The following is a 24,606-nucleotide window of genomic DNA, read 5'->3' on the forward strand; positions in this document are numbered from 1 at the left end:
GTATTTTAATTTTTTGTAACTATTCTAAAAGGGGTTGAGTTCTTGATTTGATTCTCAGCCTGGTCACAAGTGTATAGCAGAGATACTGATTTGTGTACATTAATTTTGTATCCTGAAATTTTACTGAATTCATTTACCTGTTCTGGGAGTTTTTTGGATGAATCTTTGGGGTTTTCCATGTATACATTCATGTCATCAGCAAACAGCAACAGCTTGACTTGCTCTTTTTTTTTTCTTTTTTATACTTTAGGATTTAGGGTACATGTGCACAATGTGCAGGTTTGTTACATATGTATCCATGTGCCATGTTGATTTCCTGCACCTATTAACTAGTCATTTAGCATTAGGTATATCTCCTAATGTTGTCCCTCCCCACTCCCCCAACCCCACAACAGTCCCCGGAGTGTGATGTTCCCCTTCCTGTGTCCATGAGTTCTCATTATTCAATTCCCACCTATGAGTGAGAACATGCAGTGTTTGGTTTTTTGTCCTTGTGATAGTTTACTGAGAATGTTTTCCAGTTTCATCCATGTCCCTACAAAGGACATGAACTCATCACTTTTTATGGCTGCATAGTATTCCATGGTGTATATGTGCCACATTTTCTTAATCCAGTCTATCGTTGCTGGACATTTGGGTTGGTTCCAACTCTTTGCTATTGTGAATAGTGCCGCAATAAACATACATGTGCATGTGTCTTTATAGCAGCATGATTTATAGTCCTTTGGGTATATACCCAGTAATGGGATGGCTGGGTCAAATGGTATTTCTAGTTCTAGATCCCTGAGGAATCGCCACACTGACTTCCACAATGGTTGAACTAGTTTACAGTCCCACCAACAGTGTAAAAGTGTTCCTATTTCTCCACATCCTCTCCAGCACCTGTTGTTTCCTGATTTTTTAATGATGGCCATTCTAACTGGTGTGGGTTGGAAGAATCAATATCGTGAAAATGGCCATACTGCCCAAGGTAATTTATAGATTCAATGCCATCCCCATCAAGCTACCAATGACTTTCTTCACAGAATTGGAAAAAACTACTTGAAAGTTCATATGGAACCAAAAAAGAGCCCGCATCGCCAAGTCAATCCTAAGCCAAAAGAACAAAGCTGGAGGCATCATGCTACCTGACTTCAAACTATACTACAAGGCTACAGTAACCAAAACAGCATGGTACTGGTACCACAACAGAGACATAGATCAATGGAACAGAACAGAGCCCTCAGAAATGATGCCGCATATCTACAACTATCTGATCTTTGACAAACCTGACAAACAAGAAATGGGGAAAGGATTCCCTATTTAATAAATGGTGCTGGGAAAACTGGCTAGCCATATGTAGAAAGCTGAAACTGGATCCCTTCCTTACACCTTATACAAAAATTAATTCAAGATGGATTAAAGACTTAAATGTTAGACCTAAAACCACTAAAATCCTACAAGAAAACCTAGGCAATACCATTCAGGACATAGGCGTGGGCAAGGACTTCATGTCTAAAACACCAAAAAGCAATGGCAACAAAAGCCAAAATTGACAAATGGGATCTAATTAAACTAAAGAGCTTCTGCACAGCAAAAGAAACTACCATCAGAGTGAACAGGCAACCTACAGAATGGGAGAAAATTTTTGCAACCTACTCATCTCACAAAGGGCTAATATCCAGAATCTACAATAAACTCAAACAAATTTACAAGAAAAAAACAAACAACCCCATCAAAAAGTGGGCAAAGGACATGAACAGACACTTCTCAAAAGAAGACATTTATGCAGCCAAAAAACACATGAAGAAATGCTCATCATCACTGGCCATCAGAGAAATGCAAATCAAAACCACAGTGAGATACCATCTCACACCAGTTAGAGTGACTTGCTCTTTACTGATTTGGATGCCCTTAATTTCTTTCTGTTGTCTGATTGCTCTGGCTGGGACTTCCAGTACTATGTTGAATATAAGTGGTGAAAGTGGGCATCCCTGTCTTGATTCAGTTCTCAGAGGGAATGCTTTCAACTTTTCCACATTCGGTATAATATTGGCTGTGGGTTTCTCAGAGGTGGCTTTTATTACCTTAAGGTATGACCCTTCTATGCTGATTTTGCTGTGGGTCTTAATCATAAAGGGATGCTGGATTTCGTTGAATGCTTTTTCTGCATCTATTGAGATGATATGATTTTTGTTTTTAATTCTGTTTATGTGGTGTATCATATCTATTTACCTATGTATCCTTAATGTATACATACCTATGAATGTATCCCTACATTACTGGTATGAAACCCACTTGATCATGGTGGATTATCTTTTTGATATGCTGTTGGGTTTGGGTCACTAGTATTTTTTTTTTTTTTTTTTGAGAATTTTTGCATCTGCATTCATCAGGGATATCTGTCTATAGCTTTCTTTTTTTGTTATGCCCTTTCCTGGTTTTGGTGTTAGGATGATATTGGCCTCATAGAATGATTTAGGGAGGATTCCCTCTTCCTCTGTCTTTTGGGATAGTGTCAATATGATTGGTACCAATTCTTCTTTCAATGTCTAATAGAATTCAGCTGTGAATCTATCTGGTCCTGGAATTTTTTTTTTGTTGGTAACTTTAAAATTACCATTTCAATCTCGCTGCTTGTTACTGGTCTGTTCAGAGTTTCTGTTTCTTCCTGGTTTAATCTAGGAGGGTTGTATATTTCCAGGAATTTATTCATCTCCTCCAGGTTTTCTAGTTTATGCATGTAAAGGTATTCATAGTAGCCTTGAATGATCTTTTGAATTTCTGTGATATCTGTTGCAGTATCTCCCATTTTGTTTCTAATTGAGCTTATTTGGATCTTCTCTCTTCTTTTTGGCTTAATCTTGCTGATGGTCTATGCATTTTATTTATCTTTTTAAAGAACCAGGTTTTTGGTTCATTTATTTTTTGTATTTGTTTTTGTTTTAATTTTATTTAGTTCTGCCCTGATCTTTGTTATTTCTTTTCTTCTGCTGGGTTTGGGTTTGGTTTGTTTTTGTTTCTCTAGTTCTTCGAGGTGTGACCTTAGATTGTCTATTTTTGCTCTTTCAAACTTTTTGATGTGAGCATTTAATGGTATGAACTTTTCTCTTAGCACTGTCTTTGCTGTATCCCAGAGGTATTGATACATTGTGTCACTATTTTTCAGTTCAAAGAATTTTTGAATTTACATCTTGATTTCATTGTGGACCTAATGATCATTCAAGAGCAGGTTATTTAATTTCTATGTATTTGCATGGTTTTGAGAGTTCCTATTGGATTTGATTTCCAATTTTATTCCACTGTGGTCTGAGACAGTACTTAATATAATTTCTATTTTCTTAAATTTATTGAGACTTTTTGTGACCTATCATATGGTCTATCTTGGAGAATGTTTTGTGTGCTGATGAGTAGAATGTATGTTATGCAGTTGTTGGGTAGAATGTTCTGTAAATATCTGTTAAGTCTGTTTGTTCTAGAGTTTCGTTTAAGTCCATTGTTTCTTTGTTGACTTTCTGTCCTGATGACCTGTCTAGTGCTGTCAGTGGGGTATTGAAGTCCCCCACTATTATTGTGTTGCTGTCTATCTCATTTTTTAGGTCCAGTAGTAATTGTTTTATAAATTTGGGAGCTCCAGTGTTAGGTGCATATATATTTAGGATTGTGATATTTTCCTATTGGACTGGTCCTTTTATCATTATATAATGTCCTTCTTTGTCTTTTTTAACTGCTGTTGCTTTAAAGTTTGTTTTTTTTTTTGTCTGATATAAGAATAAGAATAGCTACTACTACTCATCTTTGGTGTCCATTTTCACAGAATATCTTTTTCCACCCCTTTACCTTAAGTTTATGTGAGTCCTTACATGTCAGGTGAGTCTCTTGAAGACAGCAGATATTTAGTTCATGAATTCTTATCCATTCTGACATTCTGTATCTTTTAATTGGAGCACTTAGGCCATTTTCTTTAAATGTTAGTATTGAGATGCGAGGTACTATTCTATTCATTGTGCTATTTGTTACCCGAATGCCTTTTTTCATTCTGTTATTGTTTTATAGGTCCTGTGTGGTTTATGCTTTATGAATAATCTATTTTGGTGTATTTTGAGGATTTGTTTCGAAATTTAAAGCTCCTTTTAGGAGTTCTTGTAGTGCTGGCTTTGTAGTGGTGAATTCTTTCAGCATTTTGTGTGTGTGTCTGGAAAAGACTTTATCTTTCCTTCATTGATGAAGCTTAGTTTCACTGCATACAAAATTCTTAGCTGATAATTGTTGTTTTAGAAGGCTAAATATTGGACCCCAATCCCTTCTTGTTTGTAAGCTTTCTGTTGAGAGATTTGCTGTTAATCTGATAGGTTTTCTTTTATAGGTTATCTGAAGCTTTTACCTCACAGCTCTTGAGATTCTTTCCCTTGTCTTGACTTTAGATAACTTGATGACTATGTGCCTAGGCAATGATCTTTTTACAATGAATTTCCTAAGTTTTCTTTGAGAATCTTGTATTTGGATATCTAGATCTCTAGCAAGGCCTGGGAAGCTTTCCTTGATTATTCCCTCTAACATGTTTTCCAAACTTTTAGATTTCTGCTCTTCAGGAACACCAATTATTCTTAGGTTTGGTCTTTTGACATAATCCCAAACTTCTTGGGGGCTTTGTTAATTTTTTTATTCTTTTTTCTTTGTCTTTATTGGCTTGCATTAATTCAAATGCCTTGTCTTCGAGCTCTGCCGTTCTTTCTTCTACTTGTTCAATTCTGTTGCTGAGACTTTCCCATGTATTTTGCAATTCTGTAAGTGTGTCTTTCATTTCCAGAAATTGTGATTGTTTTTTACGTTTGTTATCTATTTCATTGGAGGTATTTCCAGTCATATCCTGTATTTTTTTATTTATTTAATTGGATTTTACCTTTCTTTGGTGCCTCCATGATTGGCTTAATAATTGGCTTCTGGGCCATGCATGGTGGCTCACGCCTGTAATCCCAGCACTTTGGGAGGCTGAGGCAGGTGGATCACAAGGTCAAGAGATCGAGACCATCCTGGCTAACACGGTGAAACCCTGTCTCTACTAAAAATACAAAAAATTAGCTGGGCATGGTGGTGGGTGCCTGTAGTCCCAGCTACTCGAGAGGCTGAGGCAGGAGAATGGTGTGAACCTGGGAGGCAGAGCTTGCAGTGAGCTGAGATGGCGCCACTGCACTCCAGCCTGGGCAACAGAGCAAGACTCTGTCTCAAAAAATAATAATAATAATAAAATAAAATAATTGTTTTCTGAATTCTTTTTCTGGCAATTCAGAGGTTTTGTCTTGGTTTAGATTCATTGCTGGTGAGCTAGTGTGATCTTTTGGGGTGTTAAAGAACCTTGTTTTGTCATATTACCAGAATTAACTTTCTGGTTCCTTCTCATTTGGGTAGACTATGTCACAGGGAAGATCTAGGACTCTTGATTGCTGTTCAGATTTTTTTGTCCCACAAGGTGCTCCCCTGATGTGTTGCTCTTCCTTTTCCCCTGAGGATGGGGCTTCCTGAGATCTGAACTGCAATGATTGTTATTTCTCTTCCGGATCTAGCCACCCAGTGGAATAACTGGGCTCTAGGCTGTTACTGGAGAGTGTCTGCAAAGAGTCCTATGATGTGATTCGTCTTCAGGTCTCTCAGCCATGGATGCCATCACCTCCTCCAGTGGAGGTAGCAGGGGAGTGAAGTGGACCCTGTGAAGGTTCTTGGTTGTATTTTTGTTAAGTGCACTGGTTTTATATTGGTTGGCCTTCAGCCAGATGGTGGCATTTTCAAGAGCACATCAGCTGTAGTAGTATAGGATCAGGCAGTGGGTGGAGCCATAGAGCTCCCAAGAGATTATGTCATTTGTCTTCGGCTACCAGGGTGGGTAGAGAAAGGCCATCCAATGGGGCAGGGTTATGTGTGTCTGAGCTCACACTTTCTTTGGGCAGGGCTTGGTGTGGCTGCTGTGGGTGATGGGAGTGTGGTTTCCAGGCGAATGGAGTTATGATAGAGACTGGGCAATTTATAAAGGAAAGAGGCTTAATTGACTCACAGTTCCACATGGCTGGGGCCTGGGGAAACTTACAATCATGGCAGAAGGTAAAGAAGAAAGCAAGTACCTTCTTCACAAGGCAGCAGGAAAGAAAGAAGAGTAAAGGAGGGACTTCCAAACACTTATAAAACCATCAGATCTCATGAGAACTCGCTCACTATCACAGGAACAGCATGGGGAAAACCACTCCTATGATTCAGCCACCTTCTATCAGGTCCCTTCCTCAACATGTGGGGATTATATGAATTACAACTGGAGATGAGATTTGGGTGGGGACACAGAATCAAACCTTACCATGAATGAATTCTCACTCACAGTTGCTACAAAACAATAAAATACCTAGGAATACAGCTAGCTAGTGGGGTGAAAGATCTCCACAGGGAGTACTACAAACTACTACATGAAGAAATCAGAGATCACACAACTGGAAAAACATTCCATGCTCATGGATAGGAATAATCAATGTAATTAAAATGCCCATACTGCCCCAAGCAATTTATAAATTCAGTGCTATTCCCATTAAACTACCGTTGACATTCTTCACAGAAAGAGGAAAAAAAATGTTTTAAAATTCGTGTGGAACCAAAAAAGGGCCCAAACAGCCAAGGCAATTTTAAGCAAAAAGAACAAAGCTGGAAGTATCAGGCTACCTGATTTCAAACTGTACTAGGGGGGTACAGTAGCCAGAAGAGCGTGGTACTGATGTAAGAACAGATAAATAGACCAATGGAACAGCATAGACAGCTCAGAAATAAGACCACATGCTTACTTACTTAAGATCACTAAGCTATGTGATCTTCAACAAGCCTGACAAAAACAAGCAATAGGGAAAGCACTCCCTATTCAATAAGTGGTGCTGGGATAACTGGCTAGCCATATGCAGAAGATTGAAACTGGACATCTTCCTTACACCATATTAAAAAATTAACTCAGGATGTATTAAAGACTTAAATGTAAAACTCAAAACCATAAAAACCCTGGAAGACATCCTAGGCAATACCATTTAGGGCAGAGGCATGGGCAAAGATTTCATGATGAACACACGAAAAGAAATTGCAACAATGACAAATGGGATCTAATTAAACTAAAGAGCTCTACACAGCAAAAGACACTATCAATAGAGTAGAAAGATAACCCAAAGAATGGGGGAAAATTTTTTGCAAACTATGCATCTAACAAAGGTCTAATATCCAGCATCTATAAGGAACTTAAACATATTGAAAAGAAAAAAACAACCCCATTAAAAAATGGGCAAGGGACATGAACAGACACTTCTCAAAAGAAGACATACATGTTGCCAACAGTCATGAATAAAAGCTCAACATCACTTATCATTAGAGAAATGCAAATCAAAGCCACAATGAGATAGCATCTCACACCAGTCAGAATGGCCACTGTGAAATGTCAAAAAATAACAGATGTTGGTGATGTTATGGAGTAAAATGAATGCTAATACACTTTTGGTGGGAGTATAAATCAGTTCAACCAGTGTGTAAGACAGTTTGGCAATTCCTCAAAGACCTAAAGATAGAAATACCATTAGACCCAGCAATCACCTTACTGAGTACATACCTAAAGAACTGTAAATCATTCTATAATATTATAAAGACATGCACATGTATGTTCATTGAAGCATTATTCACAATAGCAAAGACATGGAATCAACCTAAATGTCCATCAATGATAGACTAGACAAAGAAAATGTACATATACATCACAAAATACCATGCACCCATAAAAAAGAACAAGATCATGCCTTTTGCAGGGACATTGTTGAGGCTTGAGGCCATTATTCTTAGCAAACTAATGCAGGAACACAAGACCAAATACCACATTTTCTTACTTATAAGTGGGAGCTAAATGATGAGAACTCATAGACACAGAGAGTGGAACAATACACACTGGGGCCTATAGGAGGGTAGAGGATGGGTGGAGAGAGAAGATCCGGAAAAATAACTAAAGGATACTAGGCTTAATACCTGGATGATGAAATAATCTGCACAACAACCCCTGCCCCCGCCTGCCATGACACATGTTTACCTATGTAACAAGCCTGCACATGTACCCCTGAACTTACAATAAAAGTTAAAAAAAATATATGTATAATAAATGATTATGATTTATTTTGGAGGTAATGGTGTTGATATTAACTAGACATGACCGGAGCCAAGGCTCTGCAAAATCATGAAATGTCTCTGGTACTTTTTAAACTCCTTTTTCTGAGTCAGGCTTAGGTAAAATCATTCCCTTCATTCTGTGCCAAACGTTATTATTCTATTGATTGTCAACTAATTCCTGCTAAGCAGCGATTTCTTCCAGAGAGTATTTATATTTTAATAGAAGTAGCTGTTAATATCAGATATAGGCTCAAGTTTTGAATAAACATAGAGACTAAGGTGGCACTACCCTCCTGATGACTTGTTCTCTCCATTTCAAGATCCCCAAACTCATTGTACCAATTAGTCTTTGCTGCATAGCAAATTTCCCCAAACCCTGAAAAATTGAAAACAAAAATAGTTTTTATATTTTATGATTCTGTGGGTTAGCTATGTGGTTCTTATATTTCAAATGGTATTGGCTGGAGTCATTCATGTAGCTGCTATCAGCTTGGAACTTGGCTGGGGCCAGAATATTCTGAAGGACTTCATTCATATATCTGGTGTCTTAACAGGGCCCTTAACTGAGGAGGGTAGAATCACTGGGGGTCATTCCATTGTCTAAGATGTCTAGTTCTCTCTCTCTGTCTTGCTTTCTCTTCTTATTCAGTAGTTGAGCTTTGAGACTTTACATAATGGTTGGATCTCAAGAGGGCAAATATGGAAGCTGCATAAGTCCAGAAGTCACACACAGTCTTTTCTGCCATACTTTAATGGTCAAAGAAAGTCACAGGACCAGCTCAAATTCAAGGGGAGAGAAAACAACCTCTATCTATTGGTAGGAAGAAAAGCATATATGAATAAGAATGTGATGGCTAATTGCTGGCCATATTTACTTATTTAGTTATTTAGTTTTGAGACAGGGTCTCACTCTATCACCCAGACGAGTGCAGTGGTGTGATATAGGCTCACTGCAGCCTTCGTCTCCTAGGTTCAAGCAACTCTCCTGTCTGAGCCTCCCAAGTAGCTGGGTTAACAGGCACACACAACCATGTCTGGCTAATTTTTGTATTTTTAGTAGAGATGGGGTTTCATCATGTTGGCTGGGCTGGTCTTGAACTCCTGACCTCAAGCAATCTGCCAGTTTCAGCCTCCCAAAGTGCTGGGATTACAGGCCTGAGCCACCACACCTGGCCCCATGGCCATAATTGTAGACAATCTAACCTTTTATTACACTTTCCACCTTTTTCTCCTATCTTTCCTTGTTTATTTTTCATGTCTTTCCTGACAATTTCAGTGATGTCACTGGTTTCTCAGGTTATATGGAGTGAGTGTTGTCATCATTATTTCTATTTCAATATGCCTAGTGGAAAAGACACAGGTTTTAGAAACATGTAGACCTCCAAATGAATGCCAGGTCTACTTATTTCTAGCAATATGACACTGAGAAAAATATGTAAGCTCTTTTACCTCAAGTCTTCTCTTCTACTAACTAATAGAGGGGACAAAACTTACCCCAAAGGGTTAGTATTAGATTTATATTAATATAGTTTATGCATAGTGATTAACTGAAACTTAAGAGATGCTCAGTATGTGTTACTTTATTTCTTCCTGTTTCTACATGTCTCTCTCTCTGTCTCATTTTTTTTCTGTCCCATTACCTTTTCCTAGAAGAAAAACATTTTTTAAAATTTCTAACCACTGTTTATAACAATCAAACATGTTTGTCGTAAACTTACTGATAGTGTTCAAAAAATGCTTCAAGATTTATTAAGCATTTTGACAGTTACTATTCTCTTATGCTGGATGCCTTATTCTTTCCTGAGTTTTCCATGTTATTGCTACTACTAAGCCTTGGCTCATACTTTCCTTTTGCCAAATAAACTATCATTGCCTATTCCTAAATCCATAAGAAATCTTTTCTTTTTCAGAAGCATTGTCTAATGTTTCTGGTGCTTATTAATAATATTTGTAACATTGTATTTTAATCTATTTGTTTCCGAACCATTTCCATCAGTTTTATGCTCCATGATGAATTTAGGGGTCTTTTAAACCATGTATCCCCCCACTACTCACTTTAAATTTCACACACTGTAAATAGAACTAAACAATTGGCAACTTTTCAATAACAACATGTCGAATTGCACAACCAGAGAAGCAATAAAAATTGCTTTTAGGGCCATTTTATCTATGAAAGATTCCAGAGACAGCATTAGTCAATATCTTCATAAATTCTATGGAAAAAAATATATAAATAGAAAGTAATAGCAATGATTAGGGACAATTGAGTGATTGCAATTTTTGAAAAGAAAAAATTGAGAAAAACACATTATCTTTCTTGATTCATACATTATTTTGTGTGATTAGAATTTCCATAAAAGAAACTCTTAACCAATATTTGACTAAGCATTAGAATAAAATAGTGAATAAAAGAATCCTGTTTCTATCATATTATTATACTTGCTATAGATACAATATGCAGGGACTTTTTTTCTTTTAGTGGGTGTTGCTGGGTGATTTCTTTATTTATGTCCTTGATAAATGCTGTCAGAAATATGTTCTAAAAAGTAAATAACCAAAGGATAGTTCTTACCAATCCATTAGAGATTTTATAGCTAGCACCATTTGTTTGGTCTTTCTGCTTCTAAAACTTTTCTTTAATAAATACATCACTCCAAATCCAAAAGCAGAAGTCAGATAACATCTTCCTCATCTAGATAACCCCAATATTTCTTTTAAGAGTTAGGATTCCGATGTGCCATAACCAGAAGGGCATTCCGAGGCTTCCCCACATTTCCTCTGTTTATGGAGACAGCTGTTTCACTAACTTGCAGCACTTGTAAATGCTTTGAAAGCTGATCACATACTATATTCTTGACTTAATACTTTGGTAAGCCTGGATATATATCTTTCTATAAACCTCACCTAATCTTTGATGTTACTATAAGCTTATCTTTGCTTGGAAAGCACACAGAAGGCTTCATCACCATTGGGAGAGTAAAGCTAAGTGTAGTTGATGTAACATTGTAGAAGCAGCATAGGAGCAATAACAATAGGTAAAGCTATAATTATGGCTTATATTTAGAAATGACTGCATTTGATATTTTAGGATATTTTTCTAGGTTTTTTTCCTTTCATTTTATTCTCTTCTAGTTTCGACATTTTATGATAGATTTGCTCTCTAGAAGGGAATGTCTTTCTTTACGAGGGTAAAAACTTCGGTCTTAGCATTCCCTTTTGCTATTCCGATCTACAACTGGAAGATACATAAAAGTGCTTTGCATTGCAAATTTGGGATAACTTGAAAATCCCATGGTTGATGTTAGGGATAGCACTAAGCATTTCAGTTCCAGGAGAATAAAAGAAATTCTGATTTGAAATGAATTCCTCATTTGGAGGGAAAAAAAAGCATGCATTCTGGCACAACAAGATCAAATTATGGAATACAAAAGTGGCTCCTTCCCATGTGCAGTCCCTGTCCCCCGTCCAGTCCTCTGCACTCCCGAACTGTTTCTGATGGGCTTTTAGCTTTTTTTTTTTTCCTTCTAACACTTGTATTTGGAAACTCTTCTGTGATTTTGAGAAGTATGCTCTTGAGTATTTAATAAAGTTTTTTTCTAAAAGTAAAAAAAAAAAAAGTTAGGATTAAATTCTTTAGCCTATTATCCAAGATCTCTAATAAGTTTTGCTGAAAGTTTACTCTCAGTTTTGTCCCCCGCAGCATCCATTACACACCACCACGCATAATGTATGTAATATTTTTCTCAGATGATAAAGTATTCTAACATATTTTTGTTCAAGCATTCTCAGTCTAGAATTCTCTTTCTTCCATAAGCTTGGCCAAAAGTATGTTTTCTAGGCTCAGACCAGAGGCCAGTTTCTCTATTGATGTTTTTATTGTTCTTGTTCTCCCTTATAAACGTCTTCCTTATATTCCACAAATAGTTCCATTTAGTGCTCATATGTACCACCATATCCTCAATTACATCTATTTTTCCAACCATATATGATCTCGACGAAGTCAGAAATTGTTTATATGAGCTTGGTGTCTCACAGCATCTTCCTTGTAACTGATTGGGTTATAAGAAGACAATGAATTTCCAGCATCTATTGTGAAACTGTTGTGGGAGTCATATTTATTTTTCACATTTAAGTTGAATTGAAGTTATTTTAATATTGGGAACATCAAGTTATCCTGAAATTGTGCCATTTGGGGACATTACAAACACAAGATTTGGGAAATACTGTCAGGAAGTTAATGCAAGGAGTAGGAAAACCAAAACATTCCTTTTATTCTTAACCACTAATAGGGTAATTTTTGGTTTTGTTTTGGTATCATATAGTACAAACATAGGGGGGTCTTCCCATAGTCAGGACTTCCTAGGCAAATGTTATGATATCTTTGTAAGGAGGAAAACTCTCATTTCTTCATAACTTATTTAACTTTAGAGGATCACCTATAGGCAAAGGATAATCATGTATTGTGATGTGCCTAGTTTTTTGAACTTTCAAAGCTGAATTCCACCAGACATTTTCTCAATTTTTTCTTAAAATGTCATATTCTCTACTGAAGAAGTAAGATTCAAAATTGCAGTATCTGCCATCTTCCCAGAAGGACATAAATCTCCAGCCAATGATACCAAGTAATAATCCGTTCACTGTAGGCAGACTATTTCTTACAAGGTAGTATAAATAAAGTTTTTTAAAAATCAAAATTCATACTTCGTATCATTTTCTAATACTAGGGGGAATTTTTTTGAGATTTTTTTCTTATAATCTAAGTTTCTGGCTTTCTGATGTTGGTAACAATAATAGCTACATGTTGACTTTGAGAAGACTTAGATTTTGAGATGGACTTCTTTCTTTAATTATTTTTATTTATTATTATTATTATTTTGAGATGGAGTCTTGCTCTGTCGCCAGGCTGGAGTGCAATGGCGCAATCTCGGCGCGCTGCATCCTCCATCTCCCAGGTTCAAGTGATTCTCCTGCCTCAGCCTCCGGAGTAGCTGGGCCTACAGGTGCGTGTCACCACGCCTGGCTAATTTTTTGTATTTTTAGTAGAGATGAGGTTTCACCATCTTGGCCAGGATGATCTCGATCTCTTGACCTCATGATCTGCCCACCTTGGCCTCCCAAAGTGCTGGGATTACAGGCATGAGCCACCGTGCCCGGCCAATTATTTTTAATTTTTATGGGTACATCATAGATGTAGGTATTTACGGGATGCATAAGATATTTTGGTACAGGCATACAATGCATAATAGTCATATCAGGGTAAATGGAGTATCCATCCCCTCAAGCATTTATCGTTTGTGTTACACACATTCCAATTATACCCTTTTAGTTATTGTAAAATGTACAATAAATTACTATTGATTGTAATCACTCTGTTGTGCTATCAAATACTAGCTCCTGTTTATTCTGACTATATTTGTGTACCACGGTGAGTCTTCTATCATGATGAAACTAACTGTAAGTCAAATACAATGAAATACCCAGACTCTGAATTGTTTTACTTGTGAAGATCCATACTCAAAATGGCCAATATCAGAATATTTGGTAGGAGAAATTTTTTTAAGTATTAGTACTTTAAGGATGTATATATCACCTATTTTTGCATTACATTAGGTTTTTTTTTTTTTTTTTCCACATACACTTCACATGCGTGAACTAAACTGACTCAAGATTTCAGGCCTACTTCCTTATATTGGGCAGTTTCAGGTTCACTTACAGTCCTCCAGACAAGCAATAAACATTGCTTTGCTTTTGTTAAAAATTCTATCACTACAAAAATCTCCCTCTTGCTACCCTTTTACAGTCATACCAACCCCATCACCCTCTACCATCCCTAACTGTTCTCCATCTACAACATTTAGAGAATGCTGTAATGGAATAATGCAATGTGTAACCTCTTGAGATTAGCTTTTTCCACCGGACATAATGCCGTGGAGATCAATTCAAGTTGCTGCCTACATCCATTGTTTATTCTTTTTTAAGTCTGAATTGTATTTCATGGTATAGATAGACCAGTTTACTTAACAATTGTGCATGGGGCTTCATGGAGACATGCTTTCATTTCTCTGGGATAATTGCCCAACAATGCAATTGCTCACTTGTATGTTAAGTGTATGTTTAAGGCTTTTTTCTTCAAGAAATTCCCAACCTATTTTTTAGATTGACTGTTTTTCTTTTTATTTTTTTTCTTTCGTTTTGAGACAGAGTCTCCTTCTGTCCCATAGGCTGAGACAGTGGCACAATCTTGGCTCACTGCAACTTCTGCCCCCCAGGTTCAAGCGATTCTCATGCCTCAGCCTCCAAAGTAGCTGGGATTACAGGTGCACGCCACCACACCTAGCTTGTTTTTGTATTTTCAGTAGAGACAGAGTTTCATCATGTTGAACAGGCTGGTCTTGAACTCCTGAGCTCAAGTGGTCCGCCCACCTTGGCCTCCCAAAGTGCTGGGATTACAAGCGTGAGCCATTGAGCCTGGCATAGAGTGACTGTTTTACTTCATATTTCCATCAGCAATGTGTGAGAAATCCAGTTTCTGCACATCTTCACCAGAATTTGATACTGTAACTATTTTTTATTTTAGCTATTGTGTATTGATATCTCATATGGTGTCTACTGATATCGCACTGTAGTCTCAATTTGCATGCCCCTAATGGTTAGTGTTTTTAAACATCTTTTCATGTGGTTATTTGCTATTCTTATATCCTCTAGTGAAATGTCTGTTGCTTATTTTCTAATTGGATTGTTTGGTTTTCTTATTGTTGGTATTCAGAGTTCTTTATATATTCTACATCTAAGTCCTTTGTCAGATGAGTGGTTTAGAAATATTTTTCCCAGTATGTAATTTGTACTATAAATGTGCTAATTTGAAGCTTCCATATACTATCAGAATCTAACAGTAACTATGCAGTTGTTTTGAACCTACATCAACAAAAGATTTTTTGTTTAGAATTGCAAATGCATGGTAAGAATACAAAGCTGACCAAATGTAGTTGGATTTATTATTGTTTTTAAATTTCTGCAGACAACACTTCCACTGTTGCCTACACAGGTTTAGAGTGCTTCCCCTGCCCTGACCCTGGCAGTATGCTATTACTCTTGCTAGACCTAGAGATTAGCAGGTTTTCATAACACTCTCATAGTAACAAAATTCACAATAGACTGTTGTACAATTCAATACGTGGAAAATGATAAAATACACAAGCCATATACTTTTCTTTAAAAAATGTCAATGTATTCCAGCCAACAGAAACGATTCAAAATTATAAATTTAAGAAAGTGGAAGATATAAATTTGTGTCTTTCCTGAACAAATTTGGACCAGTTATATATTAATCCAGAAGGATTCTTCAGTTCACAGTGTAAACAACACCCTTCATCAATTCCCTACATGATTCTTCTTTCACTTGTAGTCATTTTTGTGTATCAGCAACTTGTTTTTCTGGGGCACATTTTTTTCCCCCACAGTTCATACAGGAAATTTTTTTAGCAGCACTTTTGGGATAAAAGTTTATATAAAGGAGTAAAAGGAAGAAGAGTGGGCAGAGGGACAAGCTGGGCTGCAATGCAGTTATAAGATATTTGCTGACTCCAAGTTCACCAGCAGCTAAAACTGGGTGCTCTGCAGAGTTGTCTCGAATTGGGCAGGGGCCCCTCATTATAGTCCTGTATGGACCGTTGTTGAGTGCTGGATGTTCTGGGAAGAGTCACTCACTTCCCCTGAGGGAAACTCCTAAGTGGACTGAGGCCTAAGAGGTGATGGTTCTGGATAGGTACACTCCCAGCAGCTATAGACTTCAGGCTTTTAGTATTGAGCAGGCATCTGGCCAGTGTAGCATAACATGCACTACAACTCAGCAAGCAGAACCTGTCTTTTTATTTCCCATCACAAAAGCAAAGCTTCAGGAGGTCAAGGCTATAGCTTGTGATGATTGCACCTGTGAATAGCCACTGTACTCCAGCCTGGGCCATACAGCAAAACCTCATCTTTAAAAAACAAAACAAAGCAGGGCTTAATTTGTGGCCATTTGCATTTCAAACCTTTTAATAATGATTACATATATATATGATGTATATATTCAAAATTTATATTGAATGAACTGAGTCACAGGCTTTTTTTAATTGAACAAAACTAAAAGTCCAGTCTCATGTTCATTGGCAGATATTTTCCCCTTAAATCCTCTTTATATCTAGGATCTATAATTATTCCTGTGTTAATTATGTTTAAGATTAGTTTGGAAGAGGTCAGTGATGTTGAATAAAAAAAAAAAAAAGCCTAGAACAAAGCCAAAAAATAAATTCACCAATATGTTAAATTATTACTGGGAGATGGTATAATGAGAGAGATTCATTTCCTGCTTTACACTGTTTTTCACTTCTAAATTTAGTAAAATGCACATGTATTATTTTTAATATGCAAGGAAGAAATGTGTATATACTATTTAATTGTAGGTGAGCTTATAAAAAATAAATGCAATAAAAATTTGGAAGGAAATGCATGAAATTCTTGATATTGAAGCCAATCAGGCATTCTTTCTTTTTTATTTTTCTGTATTTCCGAATTTTCCATAATGAGTTTAAATTACCTTTATTCTCTCTCTCTAAAATATATATAATTTTTAGATTTTAGCCTTTTTCTAAGTTATAAAAACTGCCACTCCACTAAATAAGGCTGTTCCCTTGGTTACTGTTAAATATTTTTAAAGAAGAGTCCTTCCATTTCTTGTTTATTATAAAGATCTTTTTAAAAAACACAAATGTTTACTGAGTTATATATAAAATTTGGTATTTACTGAGATGGTCATGTGTTTTTTTTTTATTTATAGATCTGCTGAATTATACTGATTCTCTAAAAGGGAACCACCCTTAGCATAAATGCTACATGAGATTGATATATTTTTCTTTTACTGTACTTCTATATTCAGTTTACTAATGTTTTATTTAGGATTTTTGCATCTATAAATGAAAGTGGTATATATATATATATTTTTATATATATATATTTTATTATACTCATCTAGTTTTGGTACCAAGTTTTCCAGAGTTGTAGATGTATTCAGAAATTTTTTGGCTCTTTTATTCTCTGAAGTTGTTAAAAGAATTATTTGTTCCTTTAAAGCTTGATAACCTTGACTTTAAAACCCTCTGAAATAGGCCTCAGAGAGGGGTGGTAAGTGACATGAGATGGTCTCTTTCTGTGCTTCTTTCCACATTACCGGTCTATTCAAAATTTTTACTACTTTTTGGAACTATTTTGGTAATTGACTCCTGCCCTCAAAGTATTCATTAAATCTAAAAAAACTATGAAAATATAATTTTCTACAAAGTAATTTTATAATTTTTAAAGTCTTCCAAATTTATGATCTTGTTTTCATTCTGAATATTATTTGTGTTGGTCTTATTTCTTTTCCTTAAATACAGTTGCCAAAAGTTTAATTCCCATATCTTCTTTCCATTTAATTGGCCACCTTTTAAAAAAAAATTTTGTTTTCTGCTTCATTTTTTTTTTGTTTCTATAACCTAGTTTACTCTTATTTGTTGTTTTCCTATTAAATTATTATATTTATTTGGTATCTTAAAGCTCTACATATTTAACGTTTTAAATATATAGTTTGTTTCATGTATTAGATATTTTTATATGATATATTTTGTAATAGATACATTTTAAGTATTAATTTTTCTCTCATTCATCTGATTACATCCATTGAGTTTAGATATCAAATATGCCTATTAACATTATTTCTTTTTAAAAACAGTCTTTTATTTCCAAAAGTCTACAAATTTACTTACTAATTTCTCTTAATATAAAAAATTATACAAAAATTTAATAAATCAAAATAGAGTTTAAGTCATTATATGGAGAATTGTTTTCATACACATGACTTCTGTTTTTTGGAATATTTTTGAAATTGTCTTTGCAGAAAAAAATCAACTGTTATGAATGTCCCATGAGCATATGAAAAGAAGAGAAATTCTTTCTTTGGTAGATACCATAGATATTCATTAATTATAGATAATTATTAACATTAACATTATTAATGTATTAACATTAATAGCATGTAAATCAATGTATTAACATTCCCTATAATTTTATTTTTTGCCACCACAGCTATCAATTTCTGAGACAGATGAAGTTACTTCACTATGATTTTGGATTTTCAGATTTCCTGTGTTTTTAACATTTTTCAATGCTATATAATTTAGAACATAAAAATTTATAATTTTATTGTAATTTTTTAAAAAGGACTTTTCCTTTGCATCTTGAACTGGAAGTTTCTGCATTGATACTTAAGTGGGAACAAGTGCTCTATTTTTTAAAAAAGCATGTTATAAAAGTAGTTTACAATGTAAAAGTAGGGATATGAGAGAAAGTGGAAAGGAAATAAAACCTAAAATGACAACTGGAGAGAGAGTATATTTCAGCGTATGTCCTTTTTAGTGCAAGAAAGAGAGCGAAACAATAGAAGACCCTGTCTAGCAGAGAAAATAATTCCTGCCTAGGAGAGCTCCATTTTGACCCAACATGATAACACAGATAAGTAAAAAAATCGGACAGGCTCACAGCTCAATGATCTATTATTTACTATGTTGAGTTGGAAAGAACATGTGATTTCAAGCAAGTTCATTGAGAATTCAAATATCAGCCCTCCCACTTACTGTGTGAATTTGGACAAGTACACAATTTTGATGATCTTTAGGTTTGTTTTATGCTTTTTTCCCTTTCAGTTAATGGAAAAACTAATGCCTAACAAAGTGAGGATTAAAAAAGAACCAAGACAAAGTTCCTGGCATAATGCCTAGAACATGATGGAGGTTAAGGGAATATTGCTAATACATGATGTTTTGTTCAGAAGTCCTAACTCAGTGGAGTCTAATCATAACTTTAACTTTTTTCCTGAAAATTTTCATCTCTCAGTGTTGCTTAGTAACTAAAATGGCTTATTAAATTATCCTGCTTACTGACCACTACCTCCTCCTCTTGTATTTTACTCATTTACCTTCATTGACCTGATGGCAATTGAAATCTTCACCTTTTCATCACTGAAAGAAAAAGGGAGGGCCTAGATTTTCTCCTTTTACTCTGAACACTCTTACTAGATAATTTCATAATCAACTAAGTGACAAAGCCAGGCAACTTTATCTCTATACATATTTCAAATGTGCCAGCTTTGCTCCACGTCTACTGCTAGCTACCACTTTAGTCTAAGCCTACCATGTTTTTACTGATCTACTGAAATGTTCTCATGTCATTTGAAAGTTTAAAATCTTGCTGTTGCTTCATGTGCTCCAGCACTGCAGCTTGCTAATCTCTGCTCTGTTATAGGAAACAAGAAGAGGGTGAGGGAGACAGAAAAAAAATACACACACACGCAGAGAGAGAGAGAGAGGAGAGAGGGAGAGAGAGGAGAAAGAGAGAGCTATCTTCTTATTCAAGTCGCTACAAATATATATTTTAGGCTTTAAAAAATAATTTAGGCTTTTTTGTTTGTTTCCTAATACTTTTATCACTGCACTTACAGTCAAGAGCAAAAATTCTAGCGTGGCTTCAAAGGCACTGGGTGAGCTGTCTGACTTCTGCCTGCCTTCTAGTTTCCCGTTTTACCTCTCTTCCTTCCTTTCACCATATACTAACTCTTCTGGACTTTGTTCAGTTCTTCAAAGATGCTGAACTCCTTTCTGCCTGAGATCCTCACACCTTGTCTTTGCTCCTCTGACCCTATCTTATTAACAACTAGTGATTCTTCAGATTTTAGCCCTGGGTCATCCATCTCAAGCAGTTTATTCCCTACTACCACCACCACGCTGTATAATTTTATCAGGTTTCACTGTTAAATGGTTTGATATCACTTTATTACTGTCCTTTTTGTGGTAAAATAATTTTACATTAAAATATATATGAAGTATAAAATATTATTACAAATCATTATATACCCCCAATCCAGTTTAAGAAATACAACTGTACTAATACCATTTAGTAAGGCACAATGGTCAACTGGAGATTCTATTTTCTAGCCTCTGGTGCAGCTGGTTGTAGTCATGTGATTACATACAGTTTTACAGCAGTTGTACATTTCTCTAAACAACATATTATTTAGTTTTATATGTCTGTGAATATTGTTAAAATGTTGCCATGTTTTCTGTGATGTTTCATTTTTTGCTTTTGTACTCAATATTATGTTTTTGAGATATTTCTGTGTTAATAGGAAGACACTTTCATCCATTTCCCATTTATTTCCTACGTAAGTTCAGTTTAATGGAATTATGATATTCTAGGTGATTACTACACCTGTATGCATTGTTTTATTTGTGGACATTTGGCTTATTTCTAGTTATACATACACAGACACCCATATGTTATGTATATATGTACATACTGATGTGTTTGTGGTTTGTGTAGATATGCAGATTAGAAATATTGCTATCATGAATATTACAGTAAAGTAGAATGATTTTCAACCCAATCTTGCATGAGGGTTCAATTGTGACTAAATATTTTCACAGAAAACTTTTTTTCTTCCATTTAGAGTCAAGACTAACACAGATTATTCTTTGACACTTCCCTTTGAGGGGACCTTTTCTAAGATGATAAAATTGCAATCATTTGATTTGGAAAATCTGTTATTAATTAGATGTCTCACTGAGAAGGGAATTGGCTTATTGACTGTTGTAAATATCTAATCTGGCTCATTTTGTAATTAGCACTGTAATTCCACTTGACATTTTGAAGCCAATCGATATTGTATAAGCAGCCTGTTGGCCATACTTACCAAATTTCTGTAGAGATTGTCTGAAAACTCTGGCTGTTTTCAAGTTTAAATATATTTAAAATTACTCCTTGCTGGAGTAATAATTACATTTTCAAATGTAATTTACACAGATTCTATGTAGGTCAAAAAATGTAACACACGAAGATATGATCTTAACTTTTCGCAGTAACGATGAAATGTGCTTTGTTCAGCCACAAGTTGTTAAAAAGTGTCCTTTTTGATATTATTCTGGGTGTTTTAAAATCTACTTTTAGTGATTCAAGTCTATAGTAATGTAGCAAATTTTATTTTCAGTATTCTTTCAAGTATGGAGCAAAAGGTGAATGCTTTTTTTAAAAGTAACATTCAATTAGACTTTTGCGGTGAATTAAACACCCCATTTGCTGGTCATTAAAGCATCCCAGAGTGGTGTGGGAATTTAGGAGGTGGGGGTAATTAAAGTCCGTGAAAGACTTGGAGAGAAGTCTCAGATGGGCAGGAATTATAATACCTGTTACTCTATGTGAAAGTCGATAAAAAGCGCAGTCCCGAACACTGAAGTCACTAAGAGACTTGGTTCTGTGTGTGGAAAGAAGAGGGACTCGAGACCAATCTGAATCCACATAATGACTCTACTTCTGTTACTAGATGTGTGACCATCTAATGTGTTATTAGACCTTCAGTTTTCTCATCTGTAAATGGAGAATAATAATACTTATTTCGTAGGATATTTATGAGGATCAATTTTAATAATAAATTTGGAAGATCTAGAACAGAGCCTGGCACACAGTAGGCATCAACAACAGTCATATGGCTTCCATGACATAGCAACTAAACCAAATTATTTTTATGAAGGAGAGATATCAAAGAGTTTTTATAATAGTAGAGAGATTTTATGATGAAGCTTAAACAGATTTTAACGTTTTTATATTTTGCAATCATTGTGACATAGATTCAATTTATTTAGGATGAAATTGTATGCTGACCATTTGATCAAATAATGACTAAATATTTCTTAATGTAACATAACCACTTTATTTATTTTTCTTGAACAGCAGCCCTTTAGAAAGAAAATAATATAGCTAGAGCCTTACTTTTTTTTACTAAAATATAGTGCAATTGGATTAAAAATTGAAATGTTAAAACATTTGAAAGTAAGGGCAAAGTATATTGGAAGAAACTTGCGTATATTTTTGTGTGACAACAGTTTAGCTATGCAGGGCATAATGTCTAGACACCAGAAATAGAAGGATAAGTCTGACTAAAACCAGTGGCAAATCCATACAGGTCTGCAGCAAACTCAATGCTTGCCTTCTTGGAGGAAAGAATTCAGCCAAGGGGCAGAAGTAGGTTTAAGGCAGAGGGAGAGAACAAGGCAAGTTTTAAGACTGAGAGTTTATTAAAATGTTTTAGAGCAGGAATGAAAGGAAGCAATGTACACTTGGAAGTGGGCCAAGCACGTGACTTGAGAGATCTAAGTTCCCTGTTCAGCCCTTGACTTGGGGTTTTACACATTGCCATGGTTCTAGGGTTTCCAGTTCTCTTTTCTTGATTCTTCTCTTGAGGTGGGCTGTCCACATGCACAGTGGCCTGCCAGCACTAGGGAGGGGCTGCATGCACAATGTGTTTACTGAAGCTGTGCACATGTTCACTTGAGGTGCTTTCCCTTACCAGTAGTGCGTTCCCAGAGGAAGGTTATATACCGGTTAAACTCCACCATTTTGCCTCTTAGTGTGCATGCTTGAGCCCACTCGTTCACCGCCTAAGATCACCAGCTCAGGTGTTTTCTATCTATCAGGAGATTATCTTTCACTAGCGCTGGCTGTGGCCAATTATCATTTCAGAGAGATGGTTTAGCAACCACCAGACCATCAACTAATGTTTGCTTGACATTTCTGGGGAGGTGGTCCTCTCCTGCACTGTTCATGTCTGACTACCTACTCTAACATGACAACAGATACTTTAAAATTTTTAAACTGCGTAAACAAATTCCAAAGTCAAGCAACAAATTGGGAACATTTTTGGTGGCACATATGATGAGAAAATGGCCGTTACTCTCATATACAAAGAGCTATTGCAAATAAATTTAAAAACACTACTTTGATTCTAAAATTGACAAAAATGAATAGACCAGAAAAATCAATACAAATGAACAGTAAATACTTAAAGCATGCTCATCCACACTCATGATTTTTATAATATAAATTAATATGGCATTTTTCAACTAACCAAATATTGGCCAATATTCATTTGATAGTTTATAGTTTTGGCATGCGTGTGGTGAAGGAGGCACATCTATTCACTTGCTGGTACTGTAAATTGCTAGAATGAAATTTGGAATATGTATACCAAAATTTAAAATGTACATACCACTGCCAGTAATTTATTTACTGAATAAACTCAAAGCTGTATGCATTTAAGAATTTTCTTTGCAGGATTGGCCACACAGATTTTGACAAAAAATCTTAGATAAATCTGAATCTTCATGATAGTGAAATAGTAAAATTAATAAGGTTAGTTATAATCTTAACATAGTATGCTATTAGCCATTTAAAAAATAGGAGAGAACTATAATATACAAATATGGAATGATTTACAAGTATTTTAATGTGAAAAAAGTAATAAGTAAACAGTTTTCACTGTAAACTTACATTTATGCAGAGAAAAAATAATTACAAATGTGGATATAGGGTACATATTAGAAATTTTTCTGGAAAGAATTTTTTCAATGTTAGAGTAGAATTAGGGATTTCAGTGTGGAATAGCAGGAAGAAAGGAGTAATATCCATTAATGATTTCCTGAACTATTTGAAAGTTCTTCTATGTTCATGTATGTTTTACTTTAATTTTTAAAAATTAATGCAGTCAATATGATGATAAAAATATATAAATCGTAAAGGACTAAAATTAAATTAAATGTCATTAGGATCCAGCAGATTATTTTAGGTATTGGAAAACATATACAATATGCTCTTGAAAGGGAACTGTCAAAATGACATTCTTGAGGTGAAATGATGCATGCATGTGTGTCTAATGAGTTTTATTTTCCCCCAGACAAAGTCAAAGGAAGATCAAGAGCAGGGACCCACTTTGACTCAGCCCGGAGACGGAGTCGAGCAGTCCTTTATCACATCTCTGGGCACCTGCAAAGAAGAGAAAAGAACAAATTGAAAATAAATAACGTAGGTGGTATGTGTGTACAGGATGAATGCTAGTGTTTCCCCTGGTGGCAATGTTTGATGCGCTAAAGAAAGGCCTCAATTACCCATTTATTGGCTTGCCTAGATTTTTTTCCACTTTGGTTTGTGCTTTTCTATAGAGAACAAACTGGAAAAGGTCAGCAGTCATGAGGCATTTCTATAATAAAAGTGCTTAATCATAGTGTTATCACAGCTTGGAGATTAGAATATTATTGCAGTGAAGTACAATATGGTACTACGGACACTGCAGATGGGGACACACTGGTTACATTTTATGAAACAGAAATGATGCAGCAAGTCATATTACACATTCATAGTTTATTGGTTAAAATTTCTCAAATTTAATTTTAGTTCCATCTGTTTTGCACATTATCTAGTTCTACAAATGCTTTTATCCATGAGGAACATGACCAAATCAAAGTCATTACTCCATTAAAAAACTTACATTTTATATAAAACACAGTTGAAAATTTCACAGTAAAACACTGGATTTACAAGTGCATACCATACATTAAACAATTT

The 24,606-nt window shown here is 35.5% G+C and overlaps 1 protein-coding gene across 1 annotated transcript in view; it reads left to right on the top strand.

The window, feature by feature from the left end:
- KCNH8 (potassium voltage-gated channel subfamily H member 8) overlaps positions 1-24,606 on the top strand; it is a 373,783-nt gene that overhangs the window by 164,070 nt on the left and 185,107 nt on the right. Inside the window, exon 4 of the mRNA XM_032143681.2 lies at positions 23,939-24,066. Within this exon, the coding sequence (XP_031999572.1) occupies positions 23,939-24,066 (128 nt within the window). The remainder of the gene's footprint in view (positions 1-23,938; positions 24,067-24,606) is intronic.

The sequence above is a fragment of the Hylobates moloch genome, unplaced genomic scaffold (assembly GCF_009828535.3).
Source record: "Hylobates moloch isolate HMO894 unplaced genomic scaffold, HMol_V3 SCAFFOLD_22, whole genome shotgun sequence".
NCBI lineage: Eukaryota > Metazoa > Chordata > Mammalia > Primates > Hylobatidae > Hylobates > Hylobates moloch.